Consider the following 20,401-nt stretch of genomic DNA (forward strand, 5'->3'; position numbering starts at 1 on the left):
ATCTGTTTCTCATCCACACCTATCATATCACTTCAGAAGTCATGGATTTAACCACTGGAGTGGATTACTTTTTACTTTACTTTTACACTTATGGATTACATTTATGCTGCCTTTATGTGCTTTTTGGAGCTTCAGAATTTTGGTACCCATTCACGTGCATTGAGATATAGAACCTACAGAGATGAGATATTTTCCTAAAAATCTTCATTTGTGTTCAGCAGAGGAAAGTAAGTCACACACATATGGGATGTCATGAGAATGAGTAAATGATGAGAACATTTTCATTTTTGGGTGAACTATCCATTTAAAGGGACAGTTCACCTAAAAATGAAAATTTTATCATCATTTACTTCATTTTGGTTAATATGGTTCCAAACCCATAGAACTTTCTTTATTTGCATGGAGCACAAAATGAGAAATTTCAAGCTTCAAAAAGGATGCAGAAGCACCATAAAATTATCATTAAATATACAAAATACCAAGTCTTCTGAAGTCATATAATAGTTTTGTGTGTGGAACAGATTGAAATTATTATTCAAAGAAACTCTTTACATTCACCCTCAGACTTCATAAGAGAAGTTCTGATGTCCAGTTGTTCAGCTAATTGTTCTTTTGATTCGGATCTTTCAATGAATTGGTTTATCAAGTTTACAAAACTAGTCTGAACGTTTTGTTCTCGAATTGGACATTGTTACCTCACTCATGAACTGCTGTGATTAACAGTTAAAATTTTGGTGTGTTTCTCAATTTAAACTATCACATGAAGAAGAAGACATGCGTACGTGTCACATGAGCCATTTTTGTGCTACTTTTATGTTGTTTTTGCATCCTTTTTGAAGCTTGATAACTCCAGTCCCCATTCATTCTATTGACATGGAAAAGAGCAACCAGTACTTTTTCAAAATGCCTACTATTGTGTTCCACATAAAAAAGAAAGTCATAGGGGTTTGGAAAGACATTAGGATGTGTAAATGAAGACAGAATTAATTTTTGGGTGAACTATTCCTTTAAGGCAAGACATGCAAAGCTCTGGGAAATGGCTTGGTATGGGGAGATAGGGCTAGTTAGTTTGGAAGAATGGCCTATCAAAGATCCTTTCAGCCGATCTGACACCCTTGTTGCTGTCAGTACAGCAGTACAGAAGCTGCCCTCAAAAATTGCACTGGGTTGGCATTCATTCTAATAGGATGTGAGTCCAGCGCAGCTCTGGAGGGGGGCATCACAGACATGTCACACTAAAATGAACCGATGGCCATCCTCTAATACTTCCATCAGAAAATACAGCGATGATCAGCAGTTCCTGCTGGGTTTTATCATAACAGTGCTCAGCATCTGATGATGTAACTTCATCACTTCTACAAAGATCATATTCACTGACAGCGTCCAGTACTCTTAGCATGCTAAATCCCTATCAGAGAAGTTACTATAAAGATATAACAGAAAATATATTTTTTTCCTATTTTCCAACACATTATGGCAAATTATACACCGATGAGCCAAAATATTATGACCACTCACAGGTGAAGTGAATAACATTGATCATCTCCTAACAAGGCCACATGTCAAGGTCTGGGTAGATTAGATGGTAAGTGAACAATCAGTTTTCGTAGTCAACGTGTTGAATGCAGAATAAATGGGCAGGAGTAAAGACCTGAGCGACTTTGACAAGGGCCAAATTGTTACGGCAAGACAACTGGGTCAAACCACAAACCGACGACAGGGTTTTGGGTACCCAAAGCTCATCGATGCACGAGCGCAAAGAAGGCTATCATGTCTATTCTGAACCGACAGAAGGTCTACTATGGGACAAGTCATAGAAAATGTTAATTATGGTTTCGGGAGGAATGTGTCATAACCTGCTGCGTATGGGGCTGTGTAGCCGCAGACCGGTCAGAGTGCCCATGATGACCCCTGTCCACCGTCGAAAGTGCCTACAGTGGCCACGCGAGTGTCGGAACTGGAACTTGGAGTAGTGGAAGAAGGTTGCCTGGTCCGATGAGTCCTGTTTTCTTTTACATCATGTGGATGACCGTGTACGTGTGTGCCGTTTACCTGGGGAAGTGATGGGACCAGGATGCACTGTGGGAAGACGACAAACTGGTGGAGGGAGTGTGATGCTCTGGGCAAGGTTCTGCTGGGAAATCCTGGGTCCAGCCATTCAACTGGAAGTCAATTTGACACGTGCCACCTACCTAAACATCATTGCAGACCACGTTCACCCCTTCATAGCAACGATATTCCCTGATGGCAGTGGCCTCTTTCAGCAGGTTAACACTGCACACATTGTTCAGTAATGGTTTGAGGAACATGATGAAGTGTTCCCCAGATCTCAATCTGATTCACGGCGGCTCCATATCGCAACTTACAAGACTTGAAGGATCTGCTGTTAATGTCTTGGTGCCAAATACCACAGGACACCTTCAGGGAGTCATCCTTGAAGAGTCCATGCCTCGGCAGGTCGGCGCTATTTTGACCAACAGCATATTAGGCAGGTGGTCATGATGTTTTTCTCATCAGTGTACATGTTCATCCATGCAGATGGACTTGTTGGCTGTTTTGCCTAGTATTTCTCAGTGTTTATCAGCATCTCAAACCATGAACGTTTTGTTTTTGCGACAGCCACGTCAATTAAACTTTTAAAAATGCATCTCGGATCAAGATAACATCATAATAGCTTGTAATGTAAACAATGAGAACTTTATAATGTCACAGCAGCAGTTTGCATATATCAAAATACGTATAAATGTTAATTCCCACTTTAAATATGTCTTATAAAAATGTATGTCTATTTCCAAAGCTCTGTGATTTTTATTGTGGTGGATATGAATAGAATGGAATGATGATTGAGAGATACACCTCAATGTCTTTAAAAGAACACTGCGAATGGTGTGCCTTACAATGCTTAAACTATTAAATCCATCTAATGCATCACCAAAAGAGAGACTGAACCACACTGTGCTTGAAGTGGTACCGGATTCAAGGCTTCAAATCCATAGATCTCCTGCTTACCGATTGGAGCTATTTTTGCTGTGTTCTATAGCACCTTCCTCCCATCCTGCCACATGCTCTGAGATGTTAATTAGTCCCACACAGCTGCTGCTGAAACACACCACCCATTTAACGTCAGCATCACCCTCAATTACACACACCCAGAGATAAAAAAAACGACATTGCACACACCCACTCTGCATTTTTTGGCACATGAGTTTATGCTGAAAGTGGGGTGATTGTCAAAAGTTAGAACATTGTTTTCTAAATGATGATTTTGAGGATGCCACTGAGAAACTCCCCTGCTGAGTGTGACAGCATGTGATTGTCTCTTAAAAGGAAGCTTTACACTTCTTAAAGGAATAGTCCACCTAAAAATGAACATTCTGTCATTCCTCATGTTGTTCCAAGTTTTCAGTTTTAGGTGAATGAAATTTTCAAAACTACAGAGATGTTTACACAGAATTATGTTTCTGTTGTTGGCTGGTTTGTTACAGTCGATCGAGACCTGCATTGTTTCCCGATCCCATTCCCCCTCTTGCTACCTACTAGTTTTCAGTCTTTCTTCACTTTCTTATGAATAAAGACATAAAATACTCAAAAGATTAAAAATAAGAATACCATCAGAGCCTCTCCAAACTTTCCACATCAAAACAGTTCCGTGAACCGGGCTTTAGTCGGAACACGAAATATCGTTTTGATACAACAGAGCTGCTCCTGCACTTTTCCTGAGTCCCCTGCCTATCAAAGTGTGTTTTCTTCAGTCAGGGCTATTTCTAACATACAGGATGTTTGCTTGTCCGCAATCTCACCCCCACCTCCTCTGTCTTCTTTCAGTTGTCCTCAGCTGCCCACATAAAAAGCAGACAAACACATCCAATGCCCCCATTGCACATCTTGTTCCACAAGAGTTGTTCTCCTTGACTGTCCCACAAAGTGTCACAAAAGGTCATTCCCACTTGCTGAAAACTTCGCTAACTAGTAACTAGACACCATTACATAGTTTCTAGATACACATACTGTATTTAGGCATTGTGGTGGATACAGGTAGCTGATAATCATGTTAAGTCTGATAAGCAATATGATGGCCAGTATTATAAATATTAAAGACATATTTAAAGAAATATTAAGTGTGTTTATAGTGTAAAAATAAATGTGTATATTTGCCATTTTAGAAACAGCATTCAAACTAAAACTCCCAAGAATTTTTGAATGCAGCTCAATGCATGCTCAAAGTAAAATCAGGCATCAAACCATTATAAAATACGGTAGAAAAGATGGATAACTGTTTAGTACATTTGAAACCTGAATATAAGGCATAGAATGCTGCGATTGACAAATCTGAATCAAGTATTAAAGATCCACGTAATAAGTTGTGATACTATCTGCCTTCAATGTGGGCATGTTTATACTGATAATAAGAATAATATTATACCGCAGGGCTGTTGAATGCTTGATTCTGATTGGCTGAGGGATATACTATGGTGTGTAAGAATTTTTCAGTAAATGCACGGCTATGAAGTAGTTCCAGGTCTTGACCGCTTAACGGTTCCATATCACTTTGCCAAATTTTTTCTGTTATTTTGAAGAGTTGTACATGCTACCATGGCAAAATAACCAAATAAAACATTGACACTGGCTATGTAAATCGGATAAGAATGAAAAACAATGTCTATAATATCTCATATGTATTTAAACATCTGTGCAAAGTACCCTCGCGCTCCTATACACACACACACGCACACACACACACAGACACTCATGGGCAACACACAGAGCATTAATGTCAATGCAACCCCGCAAGTTAATAAAACAGTTTAGCAACTGAAAAACTCTATACAAGATGGCGACACTTCCACCTCGCTACTGAGAAGTGTAGTTAAACTAACCGCTTCGCGATTTGAAGTGATGTTACAACTGATGAGAGCTGCAATAGATGCAGGTAAACACACGCAAGAGCGCTCCATCATTCATCTCTCTCTCTCTCTCTAGTTCTTGCTCTCTCTCTCTCTATCTCTCACACACACACACAATACCTTGTTACTCCAATAAGAGCTTAAAAGTAGACCAAGTGAAGCTTGCAACGAAGGCTGTATCAAAGCAAGACACTGAATCCGTGGCGGAAGAAAGTAGTTCTACTCACAAGAGTGTTTTAGGGACAAAAACCTGAAAGTGTCTTTAGATAAAACCCTGAAAGATGTCTTGAGGTGTGGTAACCATGGTAGAAGTGGAATTTATTGACCAGCCTGTTGAATTATTGAAAAATAATGCCCTCCGCTTTGCGTCGTGGCCGCATTACCACCTCAGGTGTGCATTATGTTTCAGTAATTCAAAGGTCCGCTGTCAGTTATTCCTTACATAATAAAAAACACTAGTATTGGCAGATACTGATATGGTCACTGATATATCATACACCTCTATTTTCTAGATTTATTACTTCATGAAAAATTAGGCCCTATACAAAATAGGCCCTATCCAAAATAATTGTTTGAATAGCTATCTGTTGTGTAAATGTGTTTGATTATTTACTCATTATCATGATATTTCAGTGCTGTGCCCTCAAGGATTGGTTATAAAAGTTTAGATAAAAGTTAGTTGTTTCTACTAGATGTAATACTGATATGGTGGCAGTGGTTTCCAACAATAACAAAGTAATTTACCTTTGTTTGGTAACACTGGGGATTTTATGCCTGAGAAACTGTAATTCTCCGTCCTTTGTTAAGGAAGGAATTGTAGAAGGCAGAGCTGGAACGATGGCACTGTTGTGCGATTGATCGTGTGACGGTGTTGAAAATAGCCAGCATCAGTCAAGAGAACATGGAGGCCTATTGATTTTTTACAGGAGATGCAGAATGAAAGTGAATGGTGAGACTGATCAGAGAGAGAGAGAGAGTGTGTGTGTGGAAGAGAGAACATGGTAGAGAAACTTTGAACTGTCAGGGCTTTTCTGGAATACTGTGATGGACTTTGTTCTTGAACAGCCCTTTTGTATGTTCTCAGCTGGGAAGAAGGTGGAGATTGAACTGAGAATGCACCTATGTGAAAATTCTAATTAGTGATTGAGTAGTGATTGAGTGACTTTTGGCAATTTCAATCGACCAATGCCTTTGCATGTGTATAGCAAAATTTAAATATCTTTGCGAATCATGAGTACATATTGTGTACAATACGTGTTCATTTAATTCCAACAATTTTACCGTTGTCTCTTTTGTCATCATTACATTTTATGTATATATGAAGTATCAGCATTATTTTGGGCATCAGACACCCTGCTTTCATTTAACCCATTCATATTGTATCCATGGTTCTTCTCTAAAACACATTTAAAGGAAAGTCCACCCAAAAAAAAAAAAAAAAAAAAAAAAAAAAAAGAAAAATATATATATATATATATATATATATATATATATATATATATATATATATATAATTATTTACTCACCCTCATGACGTTCCAAACCTATATGTTGTTCTTTTTTCTGTGAAAAACCAAAGTAGATTTCTTTTCTTTACACAGCTCTTGCCATATGACAACAGTTCATAGAGACCACATCTTTCATGCTCCAAAAATGACAAAAAACACCATTACAACATCATAAATGTAGTCCAATACTTGTGCGCTATATCCTAAGTCTTCTGAAGCCATATGACAACATTTATTTGTGTGTGTGTGTATAACCTAATTGTGAAGCACCATTATTTAATTTTAAATGCAAATGCTTTGCACTTCAGTTAATAAGGACTGAAATTTTGGCCTGTTCCTCACATAAATCTGCTGTATGACTTCAGAAGACTTGGAAAATACCACAGCATAGATTTTACTTTAAGTTATCCTTTAACCCTTATGCCTTGTTCATTATTGAATCACATTACAGTTTTTCCCGGTGAAAAGTAACCGGAAATATTAAGAGTGTAATTTCTTTTGCACTCTTGATGTTTGGTAGACTCACCCCTTCATGTCTGTATCTGTTTTTTCTGCATTGTGGCTGTTTTTCAGATTTTATATAATTAATTATGCAAAAAAACATCTGATTTTTAGTGTTTCCCATTTATTTCCTAAGGCGGTCACTTATGACCGGGAACAGTACAAGTGTGACGTTTTTTTTGTATGTGTTCAGATATGAAATGGATGAAAAGTCACCAAGTCTCGTACTCGGAGAAACCAGTCTCAGGAAACCAGTTTTATTGAAGAAACAAAATCAACCGAACAGTGCATAAGGGTTAATATGTGAACCAAAAGTTGGAGCTATGCAACTATCATCTCTAAATCTCTAAAATGAAAATAACTTCAACATTTTTATTTGCAGGCCAGCAGCTCTAGACAGAAAGCCAGCAGAGCTCAGCACCCTCAATGACGGCTACCAGATCCGAATCTGAGATGCTAAAGAGCTGAACCACCAGCTTTCCCATCCACAACCTCTGAAAAGCCCTCCCTTCATCCCTCATCTCCACAGATGATGTTTTTAAACTATTTAATGCACATTGTGAACTGTATATTAAACGTATTTACAGTTTTACATTCTTCTGTGTCAGGGAGAAGACTTGGGTGCCCTTTTCAAATTTAAAGGCAGAAGACACTAGGTTAGGTTAAGGACCTATTGTGTACCTTTAAAGGTACACTTTTGTGTTTTGTTCTTCTGGGAACAAAAAATAAATTAAAAATTGTCTCCTTAAGGGTACCAAACTGATGGCTTTGTACCTTTAACCAAACCTTTTTTTTTTTTCTACAAGTGTAGCATTTCAAAAGCAGCAGCAATTCATAAATAATTTTAAACAAAGCTTGATAAATAGAGTATTTCTTTTTAATTGTTGAAATTAAAGTGAACCAAAATTGACTGGCCTTTTCGTCGGAGACGGATGCTTTTTTGCCAGAGGCAAAAAGACACAAGGGACCAGAACATAAGAGAGCTACCTTGTACTTCCATGTTTTTAATACCTGCACACAATCCCCAGACACTGGAATGTGGATGGCACAGACATTATTTATTGACTAAGGTTTGAGTCTAACTTATAATGAACGGTTGAAAACAATCATGGTTACAGTTACAGTTTTTTTTTTTTTTTACCCCTTACAGTATTTCGTGTTTTAAAGTATTTTCCTCTTACTTTGTTACGTTTTCTTTAAACCATTTTTCTCTAGACGCGTAAAGGGTGATGTGCTATTGATTGACCCGTCCATTGCAAATATTCCTAAAATTCCCACACACTTACTTGTTTGGAGAATGTATATCAGTTTTATGTAATTTCCTACTGCATCTTGACACTGATAAGAAACCTTTGGTCACATGTATCAATGAATGCCATTTTTCATTGGATATAATATGCTAAATAATATGAAAAATATGGGTACAGATTTTACGATGTTAAAATTCTCATATCCTAGGAGAAATTATTTCTCTTAGCTTAATATGCAGTCAGCTATTAGTAAGCCATTTGTTGGTTGATTTCACTTAAAAGTGTAACACTGAGCAACCTGCCGAGCCCAACACAGCAACATTGGCTCAACCAATGGTGTGAGTTTTGGGCAGGAGTATCTGTTTGTGCAAACAATGGAAGATGGAGAGAGTTTTTTGGAATCTTTTTGAAAACTGATTATTTTTGCAGTTCCGTTTGGTGGTGCAGAAATTACACACTTCAGCTTTTAGGTCAACAACATACACAATTCAAGTTAAAATTAGGTTATCAACCTCAAACTTTGCCACATCATTTGAGAATAAGCTATGCATGTACAACAGGTCTATGAATCTGGCCTCCTTGACAGTAGACCAGTCTCTGAATTGTAGCAGTTACATTAAACATATTACAGATTCTTTGTGGGTTGTTTTAGCAGTTGTTCTCTGGACATCTGTTTTAACTGGTGCTGTTGACTAAACTACCACGTTATAGCTCATTCTGCCTTGCAATTGGTACCAGCTTTTTATCAAAAGCTATTAAACCACACAAGTGCCAGAGCATTGAATGCCAACAGTAAGTCATTCTTAAGGCTGAGGGCTTCACACTCTTGGTCACATGAAGATGAAAGAACTTCATTTGTTTCAATGACATATCGTATGCACCTTGATGAACGGCTCAGACCCTTTGTGGGAGAGAAGCGGTCTGCTGCTCATTTGGGTACCTGAAGAAGATCAAATTGTTGCAGAATTATATAATTTATAACCTGATGTTTGGTAACTGATCAAATGTGTGTGAAACTTTACATGGTTCTTTGGATTTCTGGTTTGAAGGAAAATGCAATGATCTCCCCTCAAAGGTGCTAAGGCAAGACACCCATTTTATAGATATTAAATAACTTTTATTTTAGCATCGGCTCGTTTTATAATTAAAAAGCACATTAAACTGATATTTCTTTATCATAGTGATTGGGAAAGAAATAATAAGCTCTTAAATACAGGATAATACCAGATTAGTTTTAAGCCTTACCACAATATTCACGAAAATATAGATGATTTTGTGGAATTTTAATATTTCTATGTCTTATGCAGGCTTGACATGTTTGAAAATACAATCCATTTTAATGAATTACACAAATACTTTATTATTCAAAATCTGCAAACACTGCAATTTTATTTTCTAAGGAAGGTGTTTAGTGATTAGAATGTTAATGGTGTGAATTTCTCAAGTCTTTTGAGAAGAACTAATTTTAAACTTGGCCTCAGTTTTGTGTTCAAGATGTTTGTATTATACATGCACTGTTTAAATAAATTTAAATTAAATAAGACTTTATAAAACTGGATTGACCCTGAACTGTTATTCAGATTTTTTTCTAGGCCTTACAACAGCTTGTACCATCTGTACAACGTATTTTCTGTCATAAATTTGTGTTTCTGGGTCACCTGCATTCCCCCATGATGAAGCACTGCTGTAATTTGTATATTATCCTCTGTAGCATGGTTTAATAAAAGTATGTTTTTATATAAGTTTGTGATTCACTGTGCTTACCAATGGATTTTAGGAAACAGAACAGACCAAAATGTAACTCTTTTTTTTTTTTTATTATTTTTTTTTTTTAACTATACATCTTGCCATTGCAATCTCTAGGAATGATCCTGATTTCAAACTCGATTGCACTTCCAAGGGCTTGACACATGCACAGAGTGCTACATGGCACTAGGAAGTGTAATCAAGCTTGAAATCATGATTGCCAATAAGACTGCAGATCTCTGTTCACACCCACAACCAACTGGATCGCTTCAGAAGACATGGATTAAACCACTGGAGTTTTATGGATTAACTTTATGTGCTTTTTGGATCTTAAAAGTTTTGGACCCCATTCAGTTGCATTGTATGGACCTACAGAGCTGAGATATTCTTCTAAAAATCTTTCTTTGTGTTCTGCAGAAGAAAGAAAGACATACACATCTGGGATGCCATGAAGGTGAGTAAATGAGAGAATTTTTGGTTGAACTATTCCTTTAACAGCCCACTCACATCTGAATAATCAGTTGTGTAGGCAGCTCTCTATTATGACAAGCTGCTGATAGTGCGAAAGAGAAACTTTGAGATAAACCAGGAGTGAGCTGATAGTGCAAAAGAGAAACTTTGAGATAAACCAGGAGTGATGTAACAGCAGCCTAGCAGCATACAGTCTATACAAGTTGTCCTCTCACAGCCTCACTGTCATTTTGCACGGGTTGAATATTCCCACATTAATCTGCTGATAAATACAGCGCTACACGCAGGAATAGAGCCCCCGAGGATTTACAAAAAATATATCATTCATTTCTCATCTCTTCTCCGAGAGTAAAAGGACTTAGAACACCCACGATTGTTTCGTGCTCACAAGCGCCAATAAAAGAACGTGCCATTGTCTTTTAGCGCCTCATCACCTGGATTTTAATAAAGCTGACACCGTAGCTAAAGCAGAATGCTTTGAAAATCCTTACAAAACAGCAGCTGTCAGCAGGAGATTTCCTTCACTTGCACAATCTGTTTGAGCTGTAGTGCTTTTTTCACAACAGCCATGAAGGCGAAAGTAGATATTAGTTGGGCTATCTCCCTCTGTATATTTCAGTTTATCCAGTTTCCCTGACTGACCACTGGGCGGCGCCATGATGATTCTAATTGCCTGTTTTGTATTTCTGTTCTCGAGACGCCAAGTAAAAAAATGCCAAAACGAGCGATCCAGTGGAGAACAGCAACCATTTAAGTGTTACTTGGAGTAAAAATTAATTTCAGGCTTAACTTGTGCAGTGGTTGGCTGTCATAACAACTCATAACAACATAACAATAATTAATGACATTAACATAACTAACCTCAGACCATCTCTTCATGACATCTACACACATCTACACACTGTCTGTAAAAAACGGTCATCTCGACTCTGTGAAGTATCGGCATGTTTTTTTTTTGACAATTTTTACAAATGTAATACCTTAAACATTACATTACCCACTAAAAATATACACCGATGCGAGTGAAAACACTGGAGACCGGAAATTGAAAACAGTCGAATTGTGGAACACTTCCACGTTCAGGAAAAAGGTGGATAAAATGGAAAATTCTGGTTCTGGATGCTGATTGGTCAACAGCCGTGCATTATTCTTGATAAAGCACAGCTCTGACCTCTTCATGGAACTTCTATTTGTATCACTATGCAGCACCCATAGCTGACAGTTATTCTTGTTGCCTAGCAACGTTCTGTTTACTGTTTACTGCCAGGGACAATATTTTTTGATGAAAGGATGGCATTTAATGATTTTATTTGCAAATATATAACGTTTGAATGAACATTTGTGTCCTTAAAGGTGCTGTTAGTTATTTTAGCTGTTCTACTTCCACGAGACTGAAGGCCCAGGTATACTTCATTTTTGCGCATCCCGGATCGCCTCGTGCCCGGTCAACCACGTCACCTTCCGAGTATACTTTTCTGACCGCGAACGAATAGGAACGCATTTGACGCAAACACAATACAACTGCTTTGTGACAATCTTTTAGTACAATCAATGGCCAGCGCATGTGCAGACGACACGCACACGTTCCTCGTCTCTATGCATCGTCTGCACATGCGCTAGCCATTGAGTCAAGAAAATCTTGGCGGCGTGCGGTCAAGCCGCATGGCTGTGCTGATGACGCAATTTGCATCACACATACTGTGCACGGAGGGATCCACAACGTGCGCACCCAAAGTATATTTTGCCCTTTAGCCGTTGGATTAGCCATGCACCTTCTTTCCAAAACCTGCACTCCAAAGATACCATGAGCTTTATTGAGACCGACATATTGCAGAAACGGTTGTTAAAAACAACAGCAACAAAATAGCGCCCTCAACTGACAACTGTTAAACAGCATGGCATAAAAATAGCATTATGCCTCAATAATTCGCTGCAACTACAACACTAAGAGAACGTGCAAAATTATTGACAGGTTGAAAGTGTGATTTTCCGTGGACACATTTTTGTTAGCTGTCTACAGAGTCTTGAGTTGTCACAGAGACAGGTGATATAACTTACAACACTTATTTAAGTAATCTCTCTCAGGGAGTAGGACAATTTGTTTGAGTACCTTTCCATGAAAAAATCACTTACCTGAAATTTTAATATTTCCGCTTTGCGTCGTGCTTAACAACGCCCTTCAGCCGTGACTATATTCACAATATAGCATGGCCTCTCATGCCTTATTGCTCAAAAATAATGCAGTATCATTTGGAAAGTGTTGTTTTTACAAACATTAGCCTATATCTGGAAAGGAATGTTAAAGAGCTATATTTGCTGATAAAATGTAATATTGGAAACTAATTATTTTAAAACTGATTTTACAGTATCACTAAAGGATGACACTTGGTTCAGTCTTGAGGTCACCAGAATTACTGAAAGAATTCTTTTTTTTTAATTATTTTTTAGGTGAATAAATCTGCATAGCAACTGGATCCCATAAAAGTGAGAGCTAAAAATATAAATTCTGAAACCTTTACGGTCTATCTTCACACGCTAACACATCAGGTACTTAAGACACTTATGTAAAATCAAGCTTTATCAGATCACATGGGAGAAAGATTCTGTCAAGCTGTCTTCTCTAGTCTTAGTGAAGACACCTGAATTACTGCTAAGCTTGTGCATTCACAATAGCAGAGTTTTTCAACTCTTGAAAACATTCACTATGTATTCTAACATCTTTAAAAGTGGAGTGAAACATGCAAACTAGAAACAGTTTCTTGTGTGAAATTTGTAGGGTCTTTGCAGCAAAATTTATGAATACAATACTTCTGGTAAATTATCGATTGATAGAATTACACTGTAAAATGCATGCATTGTTGCCATCTGATAGTTTTGATTAGCTTGATATACTATGTGTGTGATGCATTACACATGCCAAGAACTGAGATGTAGCTGGGTTAGACTTTGGGGATAGATTTAGTTTATTTAAAAGATATTTAATTATTATGATTTTATATTTTTGCTTCTTCAGTGTAGACACCCTTTGCTTAGATTACAGCTCTGCACCATTAAACAAATAAAACATGTATCAACAGCTCATCGAAGATAAAATCATTTATTTCGCTCTTTTTGTCATTTTTAAAATGTATGCAGGTCTAAAATAGAAATGCCTTGTAAAATCATTCACAACTGAAAAATAAAAACATTATAAACATCTTCATGCACTGACTTGCTTGGTGTAAAAGCTGCCCAATTTTACAATAAAACACCCTTATTTAATTGGGCACAGTGTGCATGTCACTGCCCCATTATGCCCTGGCCACCAGGTATCTATGCTCAGAAATTACAGACACGTTTCTAGTTCAAGCTCCACTGCTTGAAGCTTGTCATGCAATCCAAAGATGTGATCAAGTTATTTTCAAGTTTCTAAATGTATGATTTCTTCGCTGGTGTAAAATATACATGAACAGTTTATACAAAACGTTTGTATTCATTTTTAACATTCAAAACATTATTGCTCTTCTGGACACAAATTGATTTGTAGGCATGGTACTTGTAAACAATTTAGATCTCACAGCTATCGTTTCAAGGGTGTAGACGGAAGCGTGTCAAAAGTGGCAGGTGGTCAGATGAGTTGTGCTGGTTTGGAAGGCCGTTGACCTCCTGGAGTTCAGCTTCACCAACAAGGGCTAACCTGCCGAGCAGCTGCAGACCCCTCTCTGGTGACACGCTACATTCTATGTAAAAAAACCAAACAAAACAAACAGTGCCATGGTAACTAGCAGCAGAAGAAACATTGCTTTGGAATGTACTGCACTGCAGCAAACTGCAGCATCAAGGATCACATGCTTACAGGAGCGGTGATGTAACATGTACATTAGTAGTCTAATGGAATCCGTCATTATTGAAAGCACTTATTAAGGATACATTATGCAAACATGTAGTTGCATAAGGTGTCCAAGGACTTGTTTTTTAATCAACATCAAGATTTTATGAATGCATGTGACTGACTGGTCACCAATTCTTTTAAGTTTTTCCACAATTTTTAATTACATTATTGCCTTCACTACTTAATTTCAAAGTAGACTCTCAATTCATATATGGTCATATATATATATATATATATATATAAAAGCTACAGGCATGATAAATATTTATAAAAGTATTGTCAAAATGTTGATAAAAATAGGACATATATATAGCAATAATTATTTATTTATTTTAAATTGTTGTGACGATCATACAATATTATGCAACATCAATGTAGAGAATTTCCTATAATTTTAAAGCCAAAAGGTAGAGTAAAAATTGTGGCTGAATTTACAAATCCCACCTGGCTGAGCAGTCAAGTCCCCCTGAGCTGCGGAGTAGAAGATGTAGTCGACAGTAATGGCTGTCCGTGAGTGGCAGGTGGTGATCTCAGGTTGACGGCTCTCTTTCAGGTAGTGCGAGTATGCAGAAGTCAGCTTTAAACCATGCTCAATGCTGGGCTTAGTTAAGCTACACAACAGATCACGTAAGAATAATGACTAATGTTAGCAATTAATACCCTGAGACTTGAAATGCTGTTGAAAGAGTGGGAAACGTGAATCGCAGGATGTAAATAGGACATTTCACTTCGAGCTGTCCAATCACTTCATCTTTAAATTTGTAGAATAGCAACAGACTGTCAAGTACTTTTAAAATGTAGATGGCTGAGGAAAGGGGGGAAAATGAAAGGTCTAAATAAACACAGAGCAAAGAGTTCACACCATTTATTTCTAAGGGGTGGCTTTTGGCATGGATGATGACTCAAACAAAGCACTGAATAGATATGGATTTTCAGCAGTTGGATTTACCCGTCTAGTGCTGCTTCAGCTGCCTGCTCCAAATCCCTCACGTCAGAATCTGTGAAAGGAATACAAACTATGTTTTAGTTATGAAATCTTTGAAATCATTTCAGAATGCTAATACAGCACTGGCTGCTTCTGTTTGAATCAATATTTTACTTATATCAATACTCTCTTACAAACTTGGTGTTGAAGTTGGTGTCAGTAGGCCTTATTCGTGAGACATGAGCAGAACAAATGTGTGTGTAAATGCATTCTTATGTAAATTGTCTCACTGAATTGAACGATTTTCGTTCGAATAATTTTACTAGTGATTTACACACAAATTTATTATGCTCGTGTTTTATAAATATGGTCCAATGTTGGTTTCAAAATGTATGGCAAAAAGGCTCACATAAATGTTAACAAAGTTTATGAAACAGCAATTAATGGCTGTATTGATGTATTCGAGGCATAATTTACTCCTGCTACAAATAGTGCAACAGTGATGAAACAATTTCAAATGTGTTGTAGGATATCAACAAGCTATTTATTTTCCACAACATTTTTAACCAAAACAGAAAGACCGCTTTTTGTATAGGCAAACTGTTTGTAAATGTTCTTAGAAGCCATGTATATACTCTATGTGATAAGGACTGAAAGGTGACCTCTGCATGGGCTTTCATACTGGCACTGCTGAGAGATGCCCAGACTTCTAGGCCAAATTGGCACAGTGAGAATACGCTGCCCTCTTGGGTTGTCCTCTTGTCCTGACACCTGCAAAATGACCAAATCAAAGATCTTAAGAGATGTCAAGGAAGTAAAAGAGAGGGGAAAAAAAAAACATTGTACATTTAATTTAACACAGTATTTCCAAATTCTCCAAAATTCTTTACCTTCCCGATAGGCATGCAATCATATTCCAGTCTGCTTTCCTTAATAAAGCGATATAGAGGAGACCAAGGAACAGAATTAAAATCCCCACAGAGCACCACAGGACAAATGCTGCCATCAGGTAACTGGGCCACTCGGCTTATCTCTGCCAGTAGCATACCCAGCTGTGCCAGTTTAATGTCCCCACGTCTAGGATTGTACAGTAAATGCGTGTTGGCGATGCAGATGTTTGTAAGAGAGCTATAGGGGTCTATGGGCCGCAACAGAAGAACCAGGCCTACATTGTCACGGTCCAGGAGAGGGATTCCACGGCGGAAATACTCCACAGGGTGACAGGACACCAGAGTGAAGCGTTCGCGTTTGAAGACCACAGCACAGCCGTCAGGCTTCAGACCTGTCCGCCGTTTGTATTCACAGTGGTAGCCTGTTTAAAGAGCAGAGAAGTAAGAGTGCACAGGGATGATGCCAAAGTGTGGAGAAATTCTTGACTATAAAATATTAAATGATGTAAAAATACTAAAGGATATACACAACATAAAAAACAAATACTGATAAATCGAACCCAATCATTGGGGTAAAAAATAAAGTCCTCAGTACCTAAAGATTCTAGAGAAGGTTTGATTTGTTCTTTATAGTGGTCCTCTTGCACCTCCTGCAGGCACATTACCTATGGAGAAAATGTTTTAACAGATATATCAATGAAATCATCCAATTTTGCCACAAAACAAAACAGCACACTGCCATAAATTCAATCAATGTAATTTCCAAATTAGAGGTCATGGCTAAAAAGGACCCGTTGTTAATGCCAGTAAATCAGATACGGTCATCTGACGGTATAAGGGGCATTTTCCAGAAAAGTTTTGTATTGATGTCAAGTCATGAACACAGTAACATTAATGGTTCAAGTACATTTAGAGTTTGGATGCACTGACCTTAGAAGTCCAATATCAAAGAGTTTGAGGCAACACAAACTTCTAGGGCTGGATTTATGAAAAACATTCTTAAAGGAATATTCTGGGTTCAATACAAGTTAAACTCATTCAACAGCATCTGTTGCATAATATTGATTACCACTTGAGGCACTTGAGGCACTTACAATGGAAGTGAATGGGGGTCAATCCATAAATGTTAAAACACTCAAAAAAGTTTCAAAAGTATAGCCACAAGAAATAAACAATACGCATGTTAAAGCTGCACTATGCACAAATTGCCATTATGGAGAAACTAACTACGCCGTTTAACTCAGTTCAGTAACACTCACACAGTTCAGGACAGCATCGTTGCAGTCTAGATGGATGATTATCTGTTATCCGTTTGGCGAAGTTGTTTACCTGCTATAATGCTTGGATATGTTTTCTGGTAGGGTTGTTGAAGCTTATATTGCTTGTCATGCTTTTATGATTCGAACATTACTCGTGTGTTAACCGATCGCAATGTATCTACATTGTCTGGTGAAGTTATAGTGACATGTTTAATATGGATGACTTCTGAAAAGTCAAAATACATGTTTGTGGCAAACAACATTATGCCACAAATGCTGTCAAATAAGCTTAACTTGTATTGAACTTGTAATGTTCCGTAAAGAATAAAATGCTTCTTAACTACCAAGTTTAAAACTAACAAAAAGTTAAGAATATTTTGTATTCCTGAAAAGATTTCTTAGGAATGTTCTAATTAATTTTTTCCTGATTTGCACTTAGGATAAATTATAAGAAGTTTTAAAAAGAAATTTGTTAAGATGTTTTTTGTGAATCTGGCCCCAGATGTGGTACCTTTACTGGTAAAGTTGTTCCGGCAATTTAATAGGTTTCATTTGTTAAAGTGGCTATATACATTATTTCACTTTGCAATTATAAGGGAATTTTATCTGCAAGTATACAACAATGGATGGTTCACTTACATCAGCACTGTGCTGTTCCAGCTCTCTGATTATGTTAGGAAACCTATGGTGCCAGTCCAGTACAGGAGGACTACAGTGTCTGTAAAGGTAACCGTTATCACAAAGCAGGTCTTGGGAGAGGATATTGTAGGACATCACAGAGAAATCAAATGGCCATTTTTGTCTCCCCCCTCTTGCAGCTGTCGTAGCATTACAGAGGTGAGAAAGATCCTCCCAATGTCTCTTTAACTCTGTGAATGGACAAGATTTGGTGAATTTGGCTTTTTATGTACAAATAAATTAGTAGCAATACCAACATATAAATATCAAGCATCACCTGGTACTTCCACAGTCCTCTTTGGGCTTGAAGGAAATTTCCCAGGAGGCACCGGAACATCAGTTACATTCCAAAGCCATTCAGGACTTTCTCTTGAACTCCTGTTGCCTTTTGGAGACAAATGTTCGGATGAGTGTGGAGATCTTTCCCCTGGCGACCTCCCTTCTGCACACTTTCTTTTCTTCAGTGGTGGCTCCCTATCGGGGCGGTCCATCAGGCCTCCAGAAAGATGAAGACCTCGTCTTAGGTAAGCGTGTGTCAGTATTCCGCTTTGCCTCCAGGAGCTCCAGTTGTAGGGATCCAGAGGCTTATTAAAAGGGTGTCTGACAGTGCTGAAGGAGGGAGAGGGATGCTGCAAGTGTGGTGGTCGTGTCCAATATAAATGACCAGGCTGAAACCAGTGTCTATAATGGCTTACAACAGTCTGAGCTGGCGGAGAACCCACTGTGCTCAGGTAACGACCAAACATGGGATGACTGCAAGAGTAAAGACAACCTTATTCCATGCATCACAAAACAAACCTTTATAAACATTTATTGTAGTTTAACTATGGCAAAACTAACTACAGTAACCATGTTATTTTGGCAGAAATGTTACAAAATCATACAAAATAATCTAATAAGGCAAAAATCTATTAATGGGATAGTTCACCCAAAAACACACCCTCATGCCATCCCAGATGTGTAGGATTTTCTTTCTTCTGCAGAACACAAACGTAGATATTTAGAAAAACATCTCATCTCTGTAAGTCCATACAATGCAAGTGAATGGTGTCCAGAACTTTGAAGCTCCACAAAGCACATAAAGGCAGCATAAAAGTAATTCACAAGACTCCAGAGGTTAAATCCATGTCTTCAGAAGTGATATGATAGGTGTGGTTTTACAATAAATCTCCACTTTTGCATTCACATTATTTGTGCATATTGCCACCTACTGGGAATAGTTATAAAAAAAAAAAAAAAAAAAAAAAAAAAAGGGACTTAACTTATATAAATCTGTTTCTTACCCACACCTATCATACCACTTCTAAAGATATGGATTTAACCACTGGAGTCATATGGATTACTTTTATGCTGCCTTTATGTCCTTTTTGGAGTTTCAAAGTTCTGGCCACCATTCAGTTGCATTGTATGGACCTATAGAGCTGATATATTATTCTAAAAATCTTTCTTTGCGTTCAGCAGAAGAAAGAACGTCACACACATATGGGATGGCATGAAGGCAAGTAAATGCTTAGACAATTTCTACAACTATGATTATTCTAGTTAGAGTTTCAAAATGTGTTTATTGTTTTTCATTACAAATACCACAGTTTGTTTTAAAATATGAATATACTAAACTATTGTTACACTGAAACAAGCATGACAGTGAGGAGCCATCCAACGTTTTATCTGTGAATACAGTCGTCTTAAAAATACCATAGTTACACTATTGTAAAAGGCAACTTATTTAAGCTACATATACACTGATATTAACGTTTCGTAATTGTTGTAATATTGTAAGAAATACTGTTACCATGTTAACTGGCACCAACAGACAACAAGCAACAGAAGCAAATAATAAAGCACAATCCAAAACAGTAAGTTCACTTACTTTGGGGTAACAGCTGGTCTGACATATTTAACATGTGTGTTTCGGGACATTGAACGTCATCTTATCATACAACCACTCTTTCTTGCACCATCTTTGAGCTGAGTAAAACCCATTTACTAAAGCGAAAAAAATTCAGGAAACACATCTAGTGTGAATTGTTACCTGCTAACATGCTAGCAAAACAAACAGCTGCGATGGCGTTTGTTTATGACGTCATAACGGAAAGCACTGTGTTGAACTCAAGCTAATTATTTTGTCACAGTAAATGTATAATGCGCGTCTAATCCAAACCCTTTTTGTATGTTAAATATTCTCGGCAAGGAATTTAATTTTGTATAGTATTGGTGCACCGAGTAATTCCTTTGCACCTGTGGCGCTTAGACCCCCAGAAAGGTAAGGATCTGTCCTATTTAAAAGTATGTTTTTAAAACCACTAGAGGTCACTCTTATACTGTATTGTGGATCACCAGGTCACGCTCCAATTAATTGACTTGATTTGATATAAACAGTATAAAGTTGAATATCTCA

The 20,401-nt window shown here is 37.6% G+C and overlaps 2 protein-coding genes across 3 annotated transcripts in view; one reads left to right on the forward strand and one right to left on the reverse strand.

Moving 5' to 3' along the window:
* Positions 1-9,894, forward strand: part of LOC127409581 (tubulinyl-Tyr carboxypeptidase 2-like) — a 36,495-nt gene extending 26,601 nt beyond the window's left edge. For both annotated transcript variants that reach the window (XR_007892011.1, XM_051644221.1), the window contains one exon: positions 7,296-9,894. Coding sequence is in view for 1 of the 2 variants with exons in the window: in XM_051644221.1 (XP_051500181.1) it covers positions 7,296-7,365 (70 nt within the window). In the remaining variant the exon portion in view is untranslated. The remainder of the gene's footprint in view (positions 1-7,295) is intronic.
* Positions 9,895-13,463: 3,569 nt separating this feature from the next.
* On the reverse strand, positions 13,464-20,098 carry LOC127410195 (protein angel homolog 2-like). Its single transcript, XM_051645331.1, has 9 exons — positions 19,874-20,098; positions 18,281-18,756; positions 17,965-18,194; positions 16,662-16,731; positions 16,067-16,488; positions 15,839-15,947; positions 15,201-15,249; positions 14,696-14,862; positions 13,464-14,099 (listed from the first exon to the last, which is right to left on the reverse strand). Exons 1-9 carry the CDS (start codon positions 19,921-19,923, stop codon positions 13,948-13,950), a joined length of 1,725 nt encoding a protein of 574 aa, XP_051501291.1. The 5' UTR covers positions 19,924-20,098; the 3' UTR covers positions 13,464-13,947.
* Positions 20,099-20,401: the final 303 nt, after the last annotated feature.

This window comes from Myxocyprinus asiaticus, chromosome 19, assembly GCF_019703515.2.
Source record: "Myxocyprinus asiaticus isolate MX2 ecotype Aquarium Trade chromosome 19, UBuf_Myxa_2, whole genome shotgun sequence".
NCBI classification, from domain to species: domain Eukaryota; kingdom Metazoa; phylum Chordata; class Actinopteri; order Cypriniformes; family Catostomidae; genus Myxocyprinus; species Myxocyprinus asiaticus.

Bases quoted from the DNA above. Each gene is read 5' to 3' on its own strand.
- LOC127410195 (XM_051645331.1), bottom strand. From the start codon at position 19,923: ATGTCCCGAAACACACATGTTAAATATGTCAGACCAGCTGTTACCCCA. The intron at 16,732-17,964 runs GTAAGTGAACCA...TTTTCTCCATAG, and splicing joins TGGAACAGCACAGTGCTGAT to GTAATGTGCCTGCAGGAGGT. The intron at 16,489-16,661 runs GTACTGAGGACT...CTCTTTAAACAG, and splicing joins ACCTTCTCTAGAATCTTTAG to GCTACCACTGTGAATACAAA.